At 41.8% G+C, this 22652-nt stretch overlaps 1 protein-coding gene across 2 annotated transcripts in view; it reads right to left on the reverse strand.

Moving 5' to 3' along the window:
* The window catches only part of ddr2l (discoidin domain receptor family, member 2, like), a 43246-nt gene that overhangs the window by 3978 nt on the left and 16616 nt on the right, over positions 1 to 22652 (reverse strand). The window contains exons 2-18 of one of the 2 annotated variants that reach the window (XM_059337726.1): positions 16624 to 16722; positions 16065 to 16167; positions 14803 to 14878; positions 13959 to 14111; positions 12577 to 12724; positions 12053 to 12158; positions 11780 to 11969; positions 10603 to 10849; positions 9749 to 9838; positions 8711 to 8850; positions 7610 to 7721; positions 6419 to 6529; positions 4040 to 4284; positions 3055 to 3182; positions 2534 to 2731; positions 2183 to 2417; positions 1184 to 1333 (exon numbers count right to left, since the gene is read on the reverse strand). In XM_059337726.1, the coding sequence (XP_059193709.1) occupies positions 1184 to 1333; positions 2183 to 2417; positions 2534 to 2731; positions 3055 to 3182; positions 4040 to 4284; positions 6419 to 6529; positions 7610 to 7721; positions 8711 to 8850; positions 9749 to 9838; positions 10603 to 10849; positions 11780 to 11969; positions 12053 to 12158; positions 12577 to 12724; positions 13959 to 14111; positions 14803 to 14878; positions 16065 to 16167; positions 16624 to 16684 (2493 nt within the window). In that variant the 5' untranslated portion in view covers positions 16685 to 16722. Of the gene's footprint in view, positions 1 to 1183; positions 1334 to 2182; positions 2418 to 2533; positions 2732 to 3054; positions 3183 to 4039; positions 4285 to 6418; positions 6530 to 7609; positions 7722 to 8710; positions 8854 to 9748; positions 9839 to 10602; positions 10850 to 11779; positions 11970 to 12052; positions 12159 to 12576; positions 12725 to 13958; positions 14112 to 14802; positions 14879 to 16064; positions 16168 to 16623; positions 16723 to 22652 lie in introns of both variants that reach the window. The other variant, XM_059337725.1, reaches the window with a different exon arrangement.

The raw sequence follows: 22652 nt of genomic DNA on the forward strand, positions 1-22652 counted from the left end.
ATCGGGATAAAATCATATCGTGGGGCCGATACGCAGATTCACTCCTCTTTTATACAAATGCGTACAGTTGTAAAAAAAGCTGTAGTTTCTGTGAATTTAGGCTACAAAACCACTGAGCTGGGTTTAGGGCAGAAACCTTCCTGGTTAGTCGTTATTTTTCTGCCTGTACAAACACCCTGTGTTGACATTTTTGAGGGGAGACCATCTCGACAGGGCCTTAACCTGGGCATTTGGCCCCCATTTATAAAGACTGGGGTTTGTGCGCTGTAGATTTTAAGGGGGAGATAGCGGGTCAGTTGATGCCACAGTGATGGTGATATGCAGCTCAGCACTGTGAGTCAACATTTTGAGTAGTTTAATGTTATTGTCATCCTGAAGCAGGTTAAACAGGACTAACGAGAGTAAATTATTACTTTTTAAAAAACATTTAAATCAGTTTTCTTGTTTTTACAATTGACTAATGTGGCTCTGGTTCACTTAAGTTAACCCTAAATAGGGCACTCATTGAAATACTTGCAAATTCCAAATTTCAACCCTAGAGAATATTGGAGGATATTACAAACTGTCAGAATGTGGACTGTGGACTATGTAAATAAACATATGGAGATTTAAAGTGGTGAATCTGCGAGAAAAAAAGTTGCTTTTCCCCCGTAAATTTTACTCGTAAATCTGCGACTTTTTTCACACAGATTTGCCAATTTAATCTAGTAAATATTCAACTTTTTTCTCGAAATATTGGTATTTTTATTTCTATTCATACTTGGCCCTAATATGCAGTCATAGTCAACTTCTCCTGGTACAAGTCATTGAAGAATAACTCTGTTTGTACGACTGTTTCTGGCAGATTTTTTTTCTAAACTTTTCATTTTTATATTGGAGGTCAAGGTCAATAAAGTTAATATTATTATCATACTGATTGGTCAAATGTCATAGTGTCACTGTCTATGACGTAGCCTGATCTTTGCTGATTGGTCGTAGAACCACATGGATTTCTTCCAGCTAAACAGAGAGATATGGGGTTCCCATTTTGATATCCACTGAAGTTACCAAATACGGTTCTTCGCCCGACAAAGGGTTAAAGTAATCTGGTCCAGTTGGGCTAAAAGGTCCAGTTCTTCTGGTCATACATGTGGAATAAGGTTTACAGTCCTGACCTGCATCCATTAACCAAACTCTGTCTCACCTGTCTGCCCTGGTTCCTGAAGAACTCGCCAGTGTTCTCTATGACCTGTTCGTCAGACAGCAGGCTGTAGGGCTGCTCCTTACACAGAGTGAAGATCTCCCACAGCGTGACGCCGAACGCCCACACGTCACTGGCCGTGGTGAACTTACCCTGCAGAGCCAGGAGGGAATTACATGTTAGAAAGAGAACTATTACATTCTATGACAGAGTTAGTTTATGATTCAAGCTCAGTGATCTTTTAACAAAGACTTGTGTTGGTGAAGTTGGTGTTTAGGGCTCGTTAACATCGGACTTTATCTCTCTGTTCTAAACACATTGATTAACATGGTCTGCAGACAGTTATACACTCCACATTTATAAATCTGAACTGTCACTTTAAAGCTACAGTTGATAACTTTCATACAAAAATGCTTTTGTTGTATTTGTTCAAACTGATCTAGAAGTTCTGTGTTGTCTTTTCTTGCCTCAAATGTTTTCTGAGAGATATTTCTATTTTAGCTGTTAAATGACAAAGTTTGTGACTCTAACTAGATGTTCTCCTCAATTAAACAACAATTACAATTCTTCACTGAGCAGGATTGTGTTGTGAAAGAAAAAAAAAAGAAACATAAATTTTGGTTCACAATGTTAATCCAGGAAGTCAAAGTGAAAATATAATGAACAGGTCATATAGGTGAGATTGTGCTGAGAAAAATGATACAAACATGTCATGGTGAACATTAATTTAATTTATATACAGACAGAATGAAAAGGAGTCAAAACAACTAAATAACCTATGAAAAATCCCTCACACACACACACACACACACACACACACACACATACATACATACACACTCACTCTCACTCTCTCTGTCTCTGTCTCACAGAAACTGAAAATAAAAACTGTAACAACAGAAACACTGAAAGATCCCAGTAAAGAAACTGAATAAAAGCAATAAACTAAAGAACTCTTGATTGATTAATGGGTATGAATCTCTTGTGTCAGCGGTTCCTCACCAGCAGGATGCTCTCCCAGGCCATCCACCTGATGGGCAGCACGGCGCGGCCCTGGATGCGGTAGTAGTCGCTGCTGTACAGGTTCCGGCTCATGCCGAAGTCGGCGATCTTGATGGTGAGGCGGCGGTCCAGCAGGCAGTTCCTGGTGGCCAGGTCGCGGTGCACGAAGTTCAGAGACGCCAGATACTTCATCCCCGACGAGATCTGCACCGACATGTGCAGGAGGTCGGACAGACTGCAGGGAGGAGGAGGAGGAGGAGGAGGAGGAGGAGGAGGAGGAGGAGGAGGAGGAGGAGGAGTTATTCTCCTGCTGGTTCAAAGGGAAACTGTATGAACGGTGTGATTACTCACCTGACTGAAGGGATGTTGTTGGCGTGCGTCAGCGTGCTCTCGATCTCCCGCTGCGACAGGAACATGTTGAGGTCTCCGTTCTCCATGTACTCCGTCACCATGCACAGCGGGTCGGACGACACACACACACACAGCAGCCGGATGATGTTGGGGTCGTTCAGACGGGACATGATCTTTATCTCCTTCAGGAAGTCGTTCCTGAGGGACGGAGGAGATGTTCAGGGGTTTAATCAGCTCCTTCTGGGATCATTTCAATCAATTAGGAAAGTTTAATATCAGAAGCTTCAGACCAACTGTCCAATAAATAATGTAGTTACGAGACATGCAGAGTTTCCCCAAGAATATTACTAAGCTGAGGTGTTAAACCAGCCAGAACTTGATTCATTTTGTCTCCTGATTTAGTCACTACATGGCAGCTTGAACAACAGTCCTGCCTGCCTGACATCTACTGTACTTCTATAAACATCCATATAAACCAGTAAAGTCCCATCCCAGCACCAGTAATCAGACAGCAGGTGTACCTGGCCTGGCTGGTGGCGTCAGCCCGCAGCTGTTTGACAGCCACCAGCACCGAGTGGTCGTCCCGGTCCGGGAGAGGAGAGCCCTCCCCGAGGAACTCCGGGAGCCCCTCAGCCTCACACAGGTGGACCTGCAGGACACACAAGGGTTTAAATACACAGAATCAAGCAGACCACTGTCATATATAACCCTGAGTCCAGAGAGGCTGGGACGCTGTGTGAAACACTCGGATTAAACCAAAATAAATGCTCAGCCGAAAAGCTTATAACTGAAGAACTGTGAGGCCGAAACACAGTTTGAGGCTTCGTTTGGAAGGAAACATCTTCTAGTTTCTGCAGGTGTGTTTGTTCAGCATGTGGATGAAACACAACACAAACTACACCACAAAAACAAACATTTTTTTTTGCTCTAAACGTACCCTGAGCCTTTTATCCACTTTGTGTTCAAGGTGCTTTTTTGAGAATTGATGGTTGTGGGCAGTGGCTGTTTAGGGGGAGATAGCAGGTCAACAATATATGCCACTGAAAGCTGTGAACCTGAAGATTAATCTGAGATGCAGCAATTCATTGAAAACTATTATGGTGTATAAAGGGTCATAACATTAATATTTTGCATTTTTAAGTCAATTTCCATGTTCAACTATGTCCCATAAAGTAATTTTTGGGTTGATACCATTTGTTACACATATTTGGTGCTAAATAATGCCATTTATTCATATCGAGAATGGATAAAAATGGTCATTAAAAACCCTCCAGAATATAACATCAACTTTTCTAGTTTTGGGAGTACGCCATCTTTCAGAATGAAAGCTACGCACTCTGATACATGAGGCCCCTGATGATCACATTCTGATTTATCCACATTTAAGACAACATCCCAACTTTTGTGGACTCACGGTTTCAGCTTCTTCTGAGAGCTGTTGATCTTGATTTCATTCACAATTATAAGAAGAATCTAAAACACTTATAACAGACTTTTCCGGCCCACCTCTCCGAACTGCCCCTCCCCCAGCTTCTCCCTGAAGATGAGCTGTTGCCGTGGGAACTCGGCGGCGGAGATGTCCTTCCTGGTGAGCGAGTCGACGGTGAGGGCGGGGACGGCGTACATGTTGCTGCCGGTGACGCCCTGCAGACGCACGATGTCTGTCTCGGCGTAGTGCGGCGCGTTGCTATGGAAACACTGGTGGGGTGTGCACTGGGTGACGTCAGGCTCAGCGTAACCACCGCCGCACGCTGACGGAGAGAGAGAGAGAGAGAGAGAGAGAGAGAGAGAGAGAGAGAGAGAGAGAGGGTTGGATTAGTTTGTTTATATATGAATATGAATGTGTTTACAGGTTCCTGTAATGTGCCTTAATAACGATTAAAATGTTTTTAATGAGGTTTTATGGAGTTTCTTCATTATCTCAGAACAAAACTAGAAACTATTTTTAAAGCCTGTGACTGAAAATAATTTGTAAACTAATCTGCACCTCTTGTCATTATTTATGAAGGACGAAATAAAAAAAATTAAATCATCAAATACATGATTGTGTACTAAGAATAAAAATAAATAAATGTAGGCATTAAATGATTGATATTGACATTTCTGTTTTGATTTGTTTATTTATTATTTTAAATTAATTTTGATATTTTTTTACATTTTTATTGATTTACAATTTTTTAACATGTATTTGTTTATTTATTTATTTATTATTAAACTATGCAAATATGCATTTGCCCCCCTAATTATTTCCCCAATAAATCACTGAAATTTTTTCTTAAATGTTTTACTTATAGAACTGTGTCTTCGATCTAATTTCCTAGTAGAAGTTCTACTGAAAATAAAATAAAGTAGAAAAACTGCAGGGAGAGAATAAAGTCTGCATGCACAGGACAGAAAAAGAAGTTAAAAAGAACCCAGACGTTCTCGTCTCTCAGTCCGATAGAAGTTTAAACTGAAGTCACACCTTTCAGCTCTTACCACGCAGCCAGCCAGGCGTCATGTGACAGGAAGTCAGCAGGAGGAGATCATAGAGAGGGTTACCGAGGAGCAGAGCTGCAGGAGGAGGACGAGGAAACACCACAGAGAGAGAGAGAGAGAGAGAGAGAGAGAGAGCGGCGAGGTGAAGAGGAACCAACGTGCATCATCAGGGAAACATAACAGAGAGTAAAAAGATGGTTTCATGTTTTCAGAAGGAAATAAAAAGGAGTAAAAAGCAGAGAAACATTTAAAAGCCGTTAGTGATGATGGTTGCAGTGTGTGGAGCCGCCAGCAGGGGGCAGACTGCAGCAGCCAGGAGGGTCCAAACATGTCACATTAACTTCCTCTGTAGTTAATGTTTCCTGACTGAGGAAGGTCTTTGTTCACAAACTACTTTTAAAGTGAGTGATTTCTGAATGGAGTTCAGGCAAAACTCTAAGCTGACTGCAACTACTACAGCAGTATGGACCCACATTTTGCTGTGATTTAACTGAAATAATAGAATTTAAAGTATGCCGAAATAATTACAATATCATGCTTATGTGGAAAAAGTGAATTTATGCTTTCTCAGCTTTGTCTACAAGATGACAGGCAAACAACTTTAAAAGTGATTGTTTTTTAAATGGAGTTCAGGCATAATTGGGGCTATGACGGCGGCCCCTTATTTAGCACCCCCCCACACACAAACATTTTTCAGTGTTTTAATTGCAATAAACGGGTCAAAAGTATGCTGCAATAACTACAACATGATGCTGATATGGAAAAAGTCTGAATTGATGCTTCGTCATCGCTGTTAAAATGGTGGTTTTCTCAGTAGAGTTTGGTGCAGCAGTGTTATAAATCAATGGATATAATTTATTAGGGAGTTTTTATGGATTGCTGAACAGTTTAAGGAGTTTTTAAGAGGCTCAAACACAAAACAAATAACACAAACTGAAACATTTAGATGATATAAGGTTAAAATTAGGGAATGCTTTCATGATATTTGGCTAATTTTATCTGGTTAACGCATTAATCAGTCTGGAGCCAAAATAAAGTGATTTATACGTGATTTACACAAAAACACTGCTGTTAAAATGATTGATTTCTGAATGGAGTTCAGGCAAAACTCAGGCCTATGCTGACTGTGACTACTACAGCAGTATGAACCCCCAAAACAGAGAAAGCAGAGAAACATTTCAAAGGTGTTAGAGGTGATGGTTGCAGTGTGTGGAGCCGCCAGCAGGGGGCAGACTGCAGCAGCCAGGAGGGTTTACTGCAGGCCCAGTCAAAACATGTCACATTAACTTCCTCTCTAGTTAATGTTTCCTGACTGAGGAAGGTCTCTGTTTACACATTGCTCAATAAAACATGAGAATAAAGACGTTAAGGGGACTTCCTCTTGATCTCATGTCTCTGAGCGTCTACCTGAGGCCTCGGCGCTCTGCGACAGCTCCGGCAGCTTGTTCCTCAGCACCGCCGGGTTCTGGTACTGCGGGTCCAACAGGAAGACTCTCTCGTAGTGCGGGTCAGTGTTGGCTGAGGAAACACAGAAACACATGAAGCAGTGCAGCACACAAAGGCCCAACAACCCTTCAGGAGAATCTCACTGAAACAGTTTGTTATTTCTCACGTTTCAGACATAAAGAGTTTCTGCAACTTTTTCAATTATAACACCAGACGTCTGTTTCTTTATCAAGCCGAATGCTGCTTCTTTAGAAATGAAACCCAGTTATGGTGTCACAATGTAGCCAGACATGTTTATTTAACCCTCAGAGTGCCAGCTGACTTTCTGTCAGGTTGAAGTGGGCACTGTTTTAATACCAGGAAAGATAAAAATGTTGATATGAAGTCTTTACAGACAGGCCCACTTGCAGTTTTCTCTCCTGCAGAAAATGTGTTATTTTGTCCAAATGTCTATCTCTGTAGACTGGGGTCCCTAAACAGTCTGTGAGCTGCATAAATCGGGTCTGACTGGAGAGCTGAGAGGCAGGATGTGAGCCATTGTGTCTCCTGTATTTAACCATGAGGTAAAGAACCGCTAGATATCTGAATTAAATTGTGTTCTATGTGTCCCCACGAGACTCTTTATAGACAGGCCCACTTTATTTCCTCCTGCAGTAAAATGTGTTATTTTGTCTTCTTGTATGTGAATCTTTGTGCATCCTGGGGTCCCTAAACAGTCTGTGAGCTGCATATTTGGGTCTGACTGGAAAGCTCTTGTGAGACTCTTGTGGATTCAATGAGTCCAAATGTCAATTTTCAATGGGGTCCCTTGACCTCTGACCTCCAGATATCCAAATAAATTGGGTTCTATGTGTCCCCATCAGTCTCCTCTTTACAGACGTGCCCACTTTATGCTGATTACATGCAGTGTAAGGCAGAAACCTGCAGTTTTCTAATGCAAAGGTGATATTTTTGCACAATTTTGCCTACTGCATGTGAATCTTGCATGTGAAAAACTGTAATAACTTTAACTTTTGGAATTCAGATTCAAATTAGTCCATTCTTTACTGTGGTTACGTCCTATTAAGTGGAAAACAGGAGTTGTGAACAACAAAAACAACATGAAATCACTTCTTCTACTTGGACTTGAAGGAAGTGTGAGTGTCTGTGTACCTGTGGGGGCGTGGCCGGAGCGGGGGGGCACAGGGGGGGTCTGGAGGATGATGGTGTCGCTGCAGGACGACAGCCGGACTGTCACCTCCTCGTCAAGGATCCGACGAGGAGCCTGCAGGAGGAGAGAGGGAAACATTTCAGGCAGCTTTCACCCTCTGAACCCCAAAAACTCGTTGGGTTTGTTTTCTTTAATAAATCGGCCAAAATCCACTGTTTACTGTAGAGAGAAACTGTAAAAACAGGCATTATCGTGGGAGTTTGAACTTTCCAACAGTCCTCAAAAGGATCCTCAGTTAGTTTCTATCAGGAAAAAGTGACCAAATCGAAGCTTGAAATGTTGATGTTTGTGTCAGAATCTCTTTATTCTCCATGTGTCATTTAAAATAAAGCGTTTGCACTAACCAGATCCTGTTAAAAACATTAAATTCTGCTCCTCAGAGACACTGAGAAGACATGATTGATTCTGCTGAGACCAACGGTCACGTGACAAATATTCACTGAGAATCTGTTTACACAGAGCAGAGAGGAGAGGAGAGGACAGGAGAGGCTGTTTACACAGAGCAGAGAGGAGAGGACAGGAGAGGCTTGAAACATGACAATGCTTCAATATGTACAATATGTGGAGAAAACTGTTTTAGTCATTTTGCATCCCTTTTATGCCTTTTTGTGTCTTTTTTGGTAAGTTTGTGCCTTATTTGTGTCTTTTTGCATCATTTGTTGGTAATTTTATGTCTTTTTTGTTATCTTTGTCTCTTTTGTGTCGTTTTTGCTATTTTGTGTTTGTAACAACATTCATGACATTTTTTTAAAAATCATCTTTTTTCTGATTTCTGTCATTCTAACTGTGTTATTCTGCACAAAGACATGTTTGAGTTGTTCTGATTGTGCTGATTCCATAGAGCTGCAGGACTTATAGATTTATATAGAATTTATATAATGCAGTGAGATATCAGGACACGCATGCCTTGAATCTGCTTGTTGGGGTTCAGATGCTGAAGGGAAATTTATCTGCATATTATTAAGACATGAAACTTATTTGCAACATTTATAAAGTTATAAAGATTCCTAATGATCCTGTTTATGAGCTGCTGGTCTGCTCACCTTCTCCAGCACCTTGCAGACATACTGACACCAGAGGATGAGGAAGATGATGATGACCAGCAGCAGGATGATGGTCACCAGGCAGCCAATCAGGATGGGCGTGTTCCCGTCGTCAGGCTGGTCGCTGGCTGAAGGGATGGCTGCTGAGGAGAAGAGAGAGAGCTCAGAGATTAATGTGGTTTCTGGATGTTAGATTAAAGAATACAGAAATAGACATTGAAGGGATTATCATGCATGGATCTGTCTGCAGCCTCCTCTGACTGACTCGTCACTCCTCCAGCCTGCAGGGGGCGCCGCTCATCAACTTCAGTAACAGAACAAAGACATTTTGGTCTCTGCAGCACATGTGCGTCACAGAACCTCTTGCTTTTCATTTCAGCTCCCCGCCAGTTTAACCGCAGGAACCCATTTGTGTTTATTAGTGTCATTTGCACAAGATGCAGCAGTGTAAACAATGCCGCCATTAATATCACTTTATGTCATCGTCCCTGTGTGAAATAATCCTCCTGCTGCTCTGTAGCTGCTGTGGAAGTCTCAGATACATCATCATGTCTGGATTAATAATCTGATCCGGAGGAATTTCGTCAGCTTCTCCAGGCACTGTGTCTGGATAACTGCTGGTACAGCATGAAGCCAAAATAAAGTGATTTATCTGTGATTTAATGCCAACAAATGAATCAGAAATAGAATGCAGAAATAAATACAACATGATGCTGAATAAAACTACTTTTAAAATGACTGATTTCTGAATGGAGTTCAGGCAAAATCAGGACTAAGCTGACTGCCACTACTGCAGCAGTATGAACCCGAAAACCCACATTTTGCCGTGATTTAACAGAAATAAACAAATTAAAAGTTTATAGATTTAACTACAACATGATGCTGATGTGTGAGAAGTCTGAATTGATGCTTTCTCAGCTCTCTCTGCAGGAACACAAGAACACTGCTGTTAACCACTGTTTTATGGTTTTCTGAATGGAGTCTGGTTCATCAGAGCGATGCTGTGCAGCAGATAGAAGACAGGGTCAAAGGTCATACCTGTCACAGGCGTGGTGGACATGGTGCTCTCCTTCTTGACAGGAGGGAGGGTCGACCCCAAGGTCATCAGGGTCGGGAGTATGGTGTCCTCTGAGGGACAAATGAAGGCAAGTTTTTTATTTTTTGCTGTTTTGAATGAAGTAAGAATTGTGTGTGTGTGTGTGTGTGTGTGTGTGTCGGTGTGTGTATGTGCGTGTGTGTGCGTGCACGCGCACATTTGTGTGTGTGTGTGTGTGTTTGTGTGTGTCTCTGTGTGTTTGTGCATGTTTGTGTGTGTGCACATTTGTGTGTGGGTCTGTGTATTCTTGTGTGTGTGTGTGTGGGTGTGTGTGTGTGTGCCCGTATGTATTTGTGTGTGTATGCATTTGTGTTTGTGTGTGCATGTTTGTGTGTGTGTCTGTTTGTGTGTGTCTGTGTGTGTTTGTGCATGTTTGTTTGTTTGCGCATTTGTGTCTCTGTATTCCTGTATGTGTGTGTGTGTGTGTGTGTGTGTGTGTGTGTGCATATTTGTGTGTCTGTACGTGCATATGTGTGTGTCTGTGTGTGTGTGTGCATGTGTCTGTGTGCATGTATGTGTGTGTATGTGTGTGCATGTTTGTGTGTGTGTGTGTGTGTGTCTGTTTGTGTGTGTCTTTGTGTGTTTGTGCATGTATGTTTGTGTGTGTGTGTGTGTGTGTGTGTGTGCGCGTGCATTTGTGTGTGTGTGTGTGTATGTTTGTGTGTGCGTGTATGTTTGTGTGTGCGTGCATGTGTCTATGTTTGTGTGTGCGTGTTTCTGTGTGTATCTGTGTTTCTGTGTGTATCTGTGTTTCTGTGTGTGTTTCTGTGTGTTTGTGTGTGTGTGTGTGTGTCACCTGACTGGAAGGAGATCTCGCTGAACATCATCCAGACGTCGGCGAAGAAGAACCTGCAGCGGATGGATTTTGCGGTGCGGCGGGTCAGCGGCACGGTGACGTAGCGAGCGCTTGGGTTCTTGTCGTCCAGCACCGTCTTGAAGGTCACAGGCTCCGCCTCCCAGCCGGCGATGAGGCGGGGCTTAAACCAGCAGGACACGGAGGAGAAGATCTTCACGCCGCGAGGGAACATGTTGTTACTGTGAACCTGGAAACAGAAGAATAATAAACTTTTCTTTCTTTTTAAACTAAATTTTAATTCAACTTTTTCTGTCATTCTAACTTAAAATTTGGTTCCATATCTATTATTCTCATTATTATCGATAAGATCTTCCTCGTTGTTTTGAATTTTTTGCGTCATTTTTGGTATTTCTGTGTCCTTTTTTTGTGTCTGTTTTTATCTTTTTTGTGTCTTTTTTTTTTTTTTTTTGACATTTTACATATTTTTTGTGTAATTTTGTGTCTTTTTTTGTGTCTTTTTTTGTGTGGTTGTTGATCATTTTGTGTTATTAACAACATTTATGACACTTTAAAGTAATTTATCAGAGAAATTCAAATTCTCATTATTATCGACCCAAGATCTTCCTCCTTGTTTATTTCGTGACAAATACCTTATATTTTAAGATTATAAGGATTAAATGTACATTTTGTACTATCATGTTATCTGTAAGTTCCTTCATCATTTTAAGTGTTACCTGTAAAAGTGAAATGTTTCTTTTCTCTCTTTCTTTCACCAGAGGAAGCATCAGAAAACACAAGAATCTCTTTGAAATGATTAGAAAAGTCCTGTCAAACCTTTTAAATCATTTAGAAAATGAGCATTTTTTCCATCAGTAATCCGAAACTTAAATTCTCCTAAACTTTAGGTCCTGTCATCCACAGTTAGTTTTTTTTTTTTGTCATTTTACATCTTTTTTTTGTTATTTTTTGGTAATTTTGTGTCTTTTTTGTGTTGTTTTCGGTCATTTTGTATTTGTAACATTTTGTGTTTGACACTTTAAAGTAATTTATCTGAGAAATTCCACTTTTTTCAGTCATTCTAACTGTGTTATTCTCCACAAAGACACGTTTGAGTTGTTCTGATTGTGCTGATAGAGCTGCAGGACTTATATATTTATGTTATAAGTTTCAGTGAAACCTTCATGGAGGTGAAGTTCCTCTGCCGGTCGAAGATGAACTCCATCTCCACGTATCCCGGGCTGCCCAGCGAGTCGTTCCTCCAGCCCAGGTAGTTGTATCCAGGCCACACGTGGTTCTGCCGCGTCAGCAGGAAGTCGTCCAGGCCGATCACGCCGTCCGTCAGCTGACCCAGCCCGCCAAACAGCCTCCTATTGGACCAGACAGCTGTCAGTCAGTGTGTGTGTGTGTGTGTGTGTGTGTGTGTGTGTGTGTGTGAGAGAGAGAGACTCGCCTCCTCTCGTGAGCTCCGTCGTACGTGGAGTCGTTGAGGCTGGCGATGGGATAACCAGGAGGCATCATGATCTGACCCTCAGGAGCACTGTAGGAGATCAGGCCATCTGAGGAGGAGCAGGAGGAGAAGGAGGGGGAGGAGAGACAGAGAGGAGGGGGAGGAGCAGGAGGAGAAGGAGGAAGGAGAGAGAGGAGGAGGAAGAGGAGGAGGTGAAATAGTTAAGGAGGTGGGAGGAAAAGAGATAGAGGAGGAGGGGGAGGAGAGAAGGAGAAAGAGGAGGAAGAGAGAGAGAGAGAGAGGAGGAAAGAGAGGAGGAGGAGAAAGAGGAGGAGGAGGGGAAGGGGAGAGGAGAAGGAGGAGGAGGAAGAGAGAGAGGAGGAGGAGGAGGAAGAGGAGGGGAAAGAGAGAGGAGGAGGTGGAGGAGGAGAGAGAGGAGAAAGTAGTTTTATGGCACAACAGATTAAACGAACAATCCCAGTTGTACAGCGTGTGTGTGTGTGTGTGTGTGTGTGTGTGTGTCTCACCCTCCCAGGGACAGCCGTACAGCTCCACCCTCATGCAGACGGTGGTGGACAGTGTGGTGACGGGGATCAGACGGACGTGGCGTGTGATGACGGGCGGGTGGAGGTCGTTGATGACGGAGGTGTACGCGTTCTTGTTTCCCTCCATCACCTGCAGAGAAACCACACAACACACACATCAGCTGGGTGAAAACATCTGACCTCTGACCTCCAGATATCTGAATGAAAACATGTTCTCTGACTCTCCTCTTCACTGACTGGTCTCCTTTATTATAAGCTTCAGTCTGAAGACAAATTAAATGTTGTTTAACATCATATCAACAAAAGTCTCTCCCTTTGGATGTTTTATAACTTCATATATTAAAACAAAAAGTATCTTGAGAACTTTTTTCTGTTTAACAGTCTGGTAGCAGAGGTCGATGCTGTTTCTGGAGAGTCTGAATATGATAAGAACTGATAAAACCTGAGCTGCTGTTCCAGCGGGTCCTGATGGCGTTTGTGTCTCTGACAGGAAGCTGCTGTGTCACTTCCTGTGACTGCAGTGAATGACCAGAAACACTTTTCTTTCCTTTTTTCCATTCTTCCCTCTATCACAGTTTCCGCTACACATTTTCCTCCATTCTTCCCTCCTTCCTGCCTCATTTTCCCTCATAGATCCCCCCCGTGGCGCTCTGTGACACTGTGTGACACTCTTTGATGCTCTGTGTCACCCTGCGACACTCTGTGTGACACTCTGCGTGACACTCTGTGTGACATTGTGTGACGCTCTGTGACACTCTGTGTGACACTCTTTGTGACGCTCTGTGTGACATTGTGTGACGCTCTTTGTGACACTCTGTATGACATTGTGTGACACTCTTTGTGACGCTCTGTGTAACATTGTGTGACACTCTTTGTGACGCTCTGTGTGACACTCTGTGTGACATTGCGTGATGCTCTGTGTGACATTGTGTGACGCTCTTTGTGACGCTCTTTGTGACGCTCTTTGTGACATTGTGTGACGCTCTTTGTGACGCTCTGTGTGACACTCTTTGTGACGCTCTGTGTGACATTGTGTGACGCTCTTTGTGACACTCTGTGTGACGCTCTGTGACACTCTGTGTGACATTGCGTGATGCTCTGTGTGACATTGTGTGACGCTCTGTGTGACGCTCTGTGTGACATTGTGTGACGCTCTTTGTGACATTGTGTGACGCTCTGTGTGACATTGTGTGACACTCTTTGTGACGCTCTGTGTAACATTGTGTGACGCTCTATGTGACGATCTGTGACATTCTGTGACACTCTGTGACACTCTGTGACGCTCTATGTGACGATCTGTGACATTCTGTGACGCTCTGTAACGCTCTGTAACGCTCTGTGACGCTCTCTGTGCAGCCTCTCACCGTGTTGCCCAGCCGGCTCCTCCAGGACTTCCACAGCTGGCCGTCCCGGCTGTAGTTGAGGCGGTAGGCGCGGGCGAACTCGTTCCCGGAGTAGCGGGCGTAGCGACCCTGAGTCCCGACCACCGTCAGGAAGATCAGCCGGCCCAGGTCCACCTGCACACAGACAGCAGCACATTCTGTCTGTTACTTTAAAGTCAAAGTAATTTTCTTCACTTTAAACTCCACCATCAATAAAAGGCATCAAACAGTTTGTTCTGCACAAAAACCTCTCCACTATAACCAAAGCTGTCTGTATACACTATGGATTTAAATATATATTTAAAAAATTTGTATTGTTATCAATAATATTTTTTTATGTTTAATTTGTATAATTTGTAATGATATTCTTTTTTGTAATTCTTTAATCATTTTGTATCAAATATTTATTTTTTATTATTTTTGTAAATATTCATGTTCGTATTATTTTTGAAAATATTTATGTTCATATTATTTTCATTATTTAAATTATTAGTTTTTATTTAATTTTACAAAGTATTTCTGATGTATTGTCTTATGTTTTAATATTTTTAATAATTCATGTTATTTCAAGTTATTAATTCTATCTTTCTATTTTTCATAGTATTTCTTAGTTTTTCATTTGATTTTTTTATTATACTTTAATCAACATTCAAGATTAAATTTTAATAATAACAATGTCAGTGTTTCTTCCTCCACTGTGAACTCTGATCATTTTTTGTATAAAACTCCTTCTTTCTGCCTTTGACTTTATGCTTGTAGAAATCTGACCTCTGACCTGAATCCTCAGACAGAAACTATTGAGTCTGAGTTTGTTTCTTGCACTAACCTGCAGGTACTGACTGTCTGAAGGCTCCAGCTGTCCCTCAGGACACCAGGCTCCGTCCCCCTCCTCACGGTTCAACCTGCACACGGAGAATAAAATAAAACTATAAAAGTGTCCCAATTAGGGATGGATACCTATCACATTTGAACCGATACGGTACCGACACCCGGTACCTGGGAATCGGTACCGGTACTCAACGGTACCAATTTTCGGTACTTTTGCGTTTGTTTATGTGGTAATAAATGTTAATTTGTTTAATAATAAAATCTAATTTTTTAAATTCAACATATTTATTTCTAAAAATATAAACTTTAAAAATATATCAAAACAATTTAAAATCCAGGATGAGCAGTGCTTTATTGTTGAGTGAACGTGCATTTTGTAACATGAAGGTTGGAGTGTTATCAAAGAATGCAGAGGAGCGCTCTCAGGTGGCCAGTGCACGGAGGAGAAAAAAAAAAAAAAAGGTTGCAAGTGCACGTGTGATTTGTTGTGATGACGTCGTAGCTGTGTGGCGGAGCACCGGTCAGACAGTATTGTGGGCATAGCATGTTTGGAATAAACAAAGTTGAGTCGGGCTGCTCTGTGCACATATTGAGGATGACGCAGGAGTCCGAGGGATTTAATTTCAGCGAGGCAGTTTGGAGTGAAGTGGCAGGTAATATTCCTGAGTTGAAGAGCGGAGTATTAGCGGAGGACCAGAGATGCAGCAGCTAGCTGCTAGCTGCTAATGACTGATCTACAGAAGAATGGAAAGAGCAAACGAAGTATGGAAGGTCCAATCTGGAGGCAGACGAAGGCCAAGCCCGGGTAGAGACATTGGAGAGATAGCAGCTGGCGGCTAACAGGCCTAGAGCCGGCTGTTCGTCTCTGCGCCGGGTTGGAAGAGGGCAGCAGCTAGTGGCTAGTGGCCGCGGTGAGCAGACAGGACCAGATGAGGAGGTAAATAAAAAAATAGTGCGATCGTCAGCACACTTGTTAATCAAAGACGTTAAATGAAAACAGGTTGAAATCAATGATCAGTTTAAAGTTAACGCTGTTTAGGTACCGAAACATGGTACCGTTTGATTTTACATGAATCGGTACTCGGTAGTACCGACGGAATTCGGTCGGTACCTATAAAAGTACCGAATTCGGTACCCATCCCTAGTCCCAATACATTGAAAATAATAGTGCACAGATGAAACTTTGAACAACATGTCGGAAAAAGTATTTTTTTATCTCATGTAATTATTTTAACGGGTCCCTGTCTGCGTGTCACTAACCTGGCGTACTGCGGCCCCGTGGACTCGTACCACTGACTGGACGCCGTGATGTCATCGTCCTTAATCCGCCCGTCCTCCATGCCCAGGGCATAGCGACAGTGTGCTGAGAGGACAAACAACAACAACTAAAGCTCAAAACACAATATTTACTGTGTAAAATATGTGTGTCTGTGTGTGTTTGTGTTTGCGTATTTTTGTGTGATTGTGTGTGTGTCTGTATGTTTGTGTGATTGTGTGTGTGGCTGTCTGTGTGTGTGTGTGTGTGTGTGTGTGTGTGTTTGTGTGCGTGTGCATGAGTGTGCATGTGTGTGTTTCTGTGTGTGTGGGTGTGTGTGTCCATGTGTGTGTGTGACGCAAAAATACCAAAAAAGACACAAAAGAAGTACAATGACGCAAAAGACACAAAATGATGAAAAAAGACACAAAAAAGACATACAATGACAAAAAAGACACAGAAATACCAAACAATTATGCAAAAAAGGCATGTGTCTGTGTGTGTGTGTCTGGGCACATGTGTGTGTGTGCGTGTGTGTGCGTGTGTGCGTGTTTGTGTGTGTACCTGGGTCGATCTGTCCGAAGGCTGCTGTAGCTTGAAGGATCAGCAGCAAGAAGAGGTGCATGATGGTCCGCCGATCACACCAACACACACGCTACATCTCTGAGAGAGAGAGAGAGAGAGAGAGAGAGATGTTAAAGAAAATAGTTGAGGGCCTACAGACCCTCCAGGACGTCCTGTTTCAAACTGCATCAGAAAAACTGTTATTTTTAACTTCAAACTGCTTTATTCAGTGTGTTTACTGGTTTAAATCAGCAGTTCTGGTAGTTTCAGAGAAGAGGAGACCTCAGAGGAGAATTCTGCTGCTGAACGATGAACACTGGAGGAATCCTGACAGCAGAAACTGACTGGGATGTGTGTTGTTTCTGCTTTGAGGCAGAAAATTACATGTTGTGAGTTAAATTAAAACATGTAACCTACTCTAACAGATAACTGCAGCTCCGTCCAGACAAAAGCCTTATTTGAACATGTTTCTGCTGCAGGAGGTCAGCAGTGTTTGTGTGTGTGTGTGTGTGTGTGTGTGTGTGTGTGTTTGTGTGTGTGTGTGTGTGTGTGTGTGTGTGTGTGTGTGTGTGTGTGTGTGTTTGTGTGTGAGTGTGTGTGTGTGTGTGTGTGTGTGTGAGTGATTTCACAATGTTATTGCCGTTGGTGCAGTTTATAAACGCTGGACACAAACAGCAGCCCACTCACTGAGGTTATGCAACACTGACACACACACACACACACACACACACACACACACACCCACACACACACAGATAGAGAAGTCACTTCTCTCAAAGTATTAATCAGATATTTTCTTCATAGTTTAAAGTATAAACTACGTCTCTTCTTCTGGAAACTTTCTGCCAAGTTTCTGAATGACGAACATCAGCTAACCCTAACCCACAGGAGGAAACAGCTGGACGAGAGAGAGAGAGAGAGAGAGAGAGAGAGAGAGAGAGAGAAGAGGACAATGGACGGAAAGAGAAAGCAGAGACACAGAAACTGTAAATCTGTGTTTTGCTGGAAAGGAAAGTTCCCGCTCTGACCACGCCCAGCTGTGATGTCACAGCATCCAGCAGCACACCTGGACATGCCTGCAGCCAGGTGACAGGTTAAACTACAGGAGAGCAGCAGAGAGAGGAGAAAGGAGGAGTTAAGTTCCTCTTTAACTTCCTACGATAACATGCGATAAATAAATAAAAAGTTACGGTTGGATTTTCCTGCTGCCCCCTGATTGGTCGACACTGCATGCTGTAAATAACCTCGATCTAGGGCGTAAAATTAGCACGCAAAAATCTTTCAAAATTTTGCAATTTTCCAACCCAGAGGAGGGCTTTAGTACAGATTATTTTGGTTAAAAAAATAGCTTGGATGGGTTGGCAAAACTTTTGTTTAAAAACGTTTCGGTTTTGACAAGTTTCTGTTACTATGTTGTCTTTTTCTTCTCTATCTCTACCTATCAAATTTGGGTTCAAAACATCCTGATTGCACAATAATATCGCCAGCTGTAGTCCAAACTGATCAAAACCACCACAGGGGCTTTAATACTAGAGGTGTGAATCAGCGCATCGGCCCCATGATATGATTTTATCCTGATACTGGAGTCACGATACGATATATTGCGATTTTAAGCATTGTGCGATATGGTGAGTATTGATACAATATATTGAGATTTGACTGTTTAACTGCATTTGTGTCCACAAAATTAATTTCAATCAAGAATTGTTTTGTCCAATCAGAGAAAATTCTCAGTGTATTCATCTCACTTCAGTCTTTTTATTTCTCCACAATGAGAGTCAAACCCACAAACTGACCAACAAAGTATTCAGTCAAACTGAACTGAACTGATATCAAACATGTTGGACGACAACAACTGCAGCATTTTCTCAAACTTTCAAAAACAACAAACTTTCCTGCTCTCAATTTATATGATGAAACATATCCTGACACACATGGTTCCTATAGATTCATTACATCTTCTAGTTTCATATAATACCAGTATTTTTTGGTAATTTTGTGTCTTTTTTAAATCATTTTGTGTCTTTTTTGGTCATTTTGTGACTTTTTTGGTCATTTTGTATCTTTTCTTTTTGTCAATTTCGTGACCTTTTAGGCCATTTTGTGTCTTATTTTGGTTATTTTGTGTCTTTTTACCCTTTCTCCTGGTGAAAGTCCTGTGTTTGTTTGACCCATCCAACTCCCCTCCCTCCCACCCTATAATATTACCACGCAAAATACAGCGATTTTTCTCTCCACCTCCAGTTAATATTCACAATAAATAATAACAGAATGTGCCATTTTATTAATTCTTTCACCAGGAATGAGTTCATCACACACACTGTAAAAACAAGAGCTGTCTAAAGAAAGTTTGACGTGACAGCCAGAGTTAGAAAATCAGTCCGTGCACCATTAAATACGTCAGAATTATTAATTGCTATTTGTCATGATTTGCACGACGTAAAGAGATGATCCACCACCAACATCCTGTCATCTCCTGCATGTTTACAGACCGACAGCTCTCTGTGTGTCTGACACATCATGTTTTCATCTTCAGGAGCTGCGTCACACTTTACGGGATAAAACAGTAAAAGTCAACATCTGATTTAACTCCCGACCCTCGGGGAGGCGGATCACGTCACAGTACGAGCAGAGGATGAAACAGGATCCTCCTGACTCAGCTGAGAGACGCAGAGAAAGAGAGAGAGAGAGAGAGAGAGAGAGAGAGAGAGAGAGAGAGAGAGGACAATGGACGGAAAGGGAAAGCAGAGACACAGAAACTGTAAATCTGTGTTTTGCTGGAAAGTTCCCGCTCTGACCACGCCCAGCTGTGATGTCACAGCATCCAGCAGCACACCTGGACATGCCTGCAGCCAGGTGACAGGTTAAACTACAGGAGAGCAGCAGAGAGAGGAGAAATGAGGAGTTTAGTTCCTCTTTAACTTCCTACGATAACATGCGATAACTAAAGAAAAAGTTACGGTTGGATTTTCCTGCTGGCCCCTGATTGGTCGACACTGCATGCTGAGGTGAAGCTAAAGAGTCACAGCAGCATGAAGACTCATGAGTCTGATCAGAACATAGGTCTGTGTTGTGCCTGCAGGAAGTGAGTGTCTCAGTCCGGCTCAAACTCAGCCGCTCACTTCTTTCTCCTGCTGGCAGCGAGCCGCAGAGAGAGAGAGCTTTATGTAATGATCTGGCTGCAGCTCAGATTCCTGCACTGTTGCTCATCTCTGCAGCTCCATCACATGACCAGAGAGGGAAAACACAGAGACACAGAGAGAGAGAAAGAGAAAGAAAAGAGTTTGTTCTGTCTGAAGGAGACGACCGACTGAAGATCAACTTCAACAGACAAAAACTCACAAACTGTTTCCAGGACAGAACAAATATCTGTATTGCAGTAAAAACTGTGGATGAAAACAAACATCAGGACATAAAGTCTGTGGAATCAGCACAATCAGAGCAACCCAAACATAATAATAACACAGTTAGAATGACAGAAATCACACCTGTGTGAAAGAAAAAGTTTCATGAATGTTGTTACAAACACAAAATTACCAGAAATGACACAAAAAATACACAAAATACCAAAAAAGACACAAAAAAGACGTTAAATGACCAAAAAAAGGACACAAAAAAGACACAAAAATACCAAAAAATAAGGCAAAAAATAGACAAAAAAGGCACAAAAAATAGACAAAAAAATACCAAAACTGATACAAAACTTATGTTAAAAAATACACAAAAAATACCAGAAAATGATGCAAAAACATACACAAAAAATAGACAAAAAATACCCCAAAATGGCTAAAAAAAAAAGACACAATTCAAAGGTGTAGTCGTGTTATTCATACACAGAGTGGGCTGGGAGAAACAACACTGAGTGGATGTGCTGTTGAGTCTTCCAGCCCATAAAGAATTAATCAACAGTTACTTGTTGGTTTGGGTTCCTCTGGCAGATAAAATAAACTAAACCTGTTTGGATATTTCTGCTTTCATGTATGTATTTCATTTTGGACGGACGGGTCGAACAAACCAGGACAGACGAAACATTTATTTTCCTTTTTTAAACTCCTTCATGACGTCTTGTTAGGACATTTTTTGTCCTAACCTTAGCATAGCCGTTAGGAAACTGCAGCCTCTTAACTTAACATTACCGGGGTTTTTTTTCAGCGAGTGGCTGTAGAGTGAGCCGATAACATCCTTCTCAACCTGCCAGCAGGCGCAGCAGCCCACTACTCCTTTGGTCATTTTGTATATTTTTGGGGGGGTCGTTTAGTGTATTTTTTGGTCATTTTGTGTCTTTTGTTGGTATTGAATTACTTGTTCTATTAATGTTGTGTCTCCTTTGGTCATTTTGTGACTTTTTTAGTCATTCTGTGTCTTTTTTCCATTCTCCTGGTGAATGTCCACCTCCCCTCCCTCCCTAACCGACATGTCTGTGTAAAAATCGAGTAAGGATTGGAGCATCATAATCACAAAATTAGATTTTAAACTCTTCCATAACGTCTAATTAGGACATATTCTGTCCTAACCTTAGCATAGCTGTAAGGAAACTGCAGCCTTTTAACTAGGGTGACCAAGCGTCCTCTTTTGCCCGGACATGTCCACTTTTTACGTCCTGTCCGGGGCGTCCGGCCGGGTTTTATAAATTCACGAGAATGTCCGGTGTTCACTGTTTTTCATAGGACCAGTACACGTGCACGTAAATTGACCGGCGCTTTGCACACAATTTTGCGAGACGTAATTTCCAAGAGGCTGCCTAGTGGGCGGGTCAGCGCCGCGCACACACACAGAGAGACAGAGAGCAGAGCAGACAGAGGGCAGATCGAACAGCGGAGCAGCACTGCACGGGAAATGCCGAAGTGTAAGTGCAGCTTCACAGATGAACTGCAAAAAAAATTTCCGACGTACCGTCCCGGTCGGGACCAGGTCGGGAGGCGGAGTGCACCGTGTGCTATGCTGGCACATATGTCTCAGTGTCTAATAAAGGTGCTGGAGATCTCAAAGCTCAAAGCTCAAAGACAACTAAAGATGAAAAGTATAGATCCTTTTTGTTTGTTAAGTTAGTATCTTTGTGAGACTCTTCTATTATTTATCTTATTGCAGTTATTAAGAGATATATTGTTGAAGCTAGATTTTCTAACAGAAGAGTTCATATTTAGAACATTATTTCATATTATTTATTCATTTATTTGAAAAGAGTCTACGAGAGCTATTATTTTGTTACAAGTTTTTAAAGATTTCATTTTATTTTATTACAGAAGTTAATTTTGCACCATTGAAGCATAATAAAGCATGTTCATCAACCTCCGAGAAGCCTGTCTGAATTTGTGTCTCGAGGCCGTGCCGATTGTCCTCTTTTTTGGAAATCAAAATATGGTCACCCTATTTTAACTAAATGTTCCCGTTGCTGTTGTTTTTAGCGGCTATAGAACGAGCTGATAACATCCATTTCCACCTGCCAGCAGCCCTCTACTCAGCCATTCTTATGGGCTGATAAGATTCAGAACGGGAGACATTTGCAGGGTCGGCATTAAAAACACGACTTCCTGACAAAACATCCAACAGCTGGACACAAACAGTCCGATCACCTCCACTCCAGCTGAAGTTGAACCTTTAACATCATGCAGATTAACATATCTGTGTGAAAGTTTCAGCTCAAACAAAACAGAAACCAGACTGTAAAACCAACATAATAATAGCACGGAAATTAGTAATATCTTTTCTCACTGTGCAATATTTCATTCAGGTTCATTTTTAATTTTAACTTAAATGTGCAATATTTTTCTCTTTGTCTGTCTATACCGTATATCATGTTCAACATGCTTTATATCGTCTTGAATTGCTGATACTTTTTATATTTCTGTTGCTTTTTTTGTCACTATTTATTGTTATTTTATTGATGCTGAAAATGTCTCTGTTTTGGGACTAATAAAGGAATATTTGATCTAAATAATCCGTGCTATTGCAACGGTTGCATCTTAATTTAGAGCAGAGAAACACACAGTTTAATCTTTATTCCTCACACTTTTGCTTAACCTGTAAAC

The sequence above is a fragment of the Centropristis striata genome, chromosome 7, assembly GCF_030273125.1.
Source record: "Centropristis striata isolate RG_2023a ecotype Rhode Island chromosome 7, C.striata_1.0, whole genome shotgun sequence".
Taxonomy (NCBI): Eukaryota; Metazoa; Chordata; class Actinopteri; order Perciformes; family Serranidae; genus Centropristis; species Centropristis striata.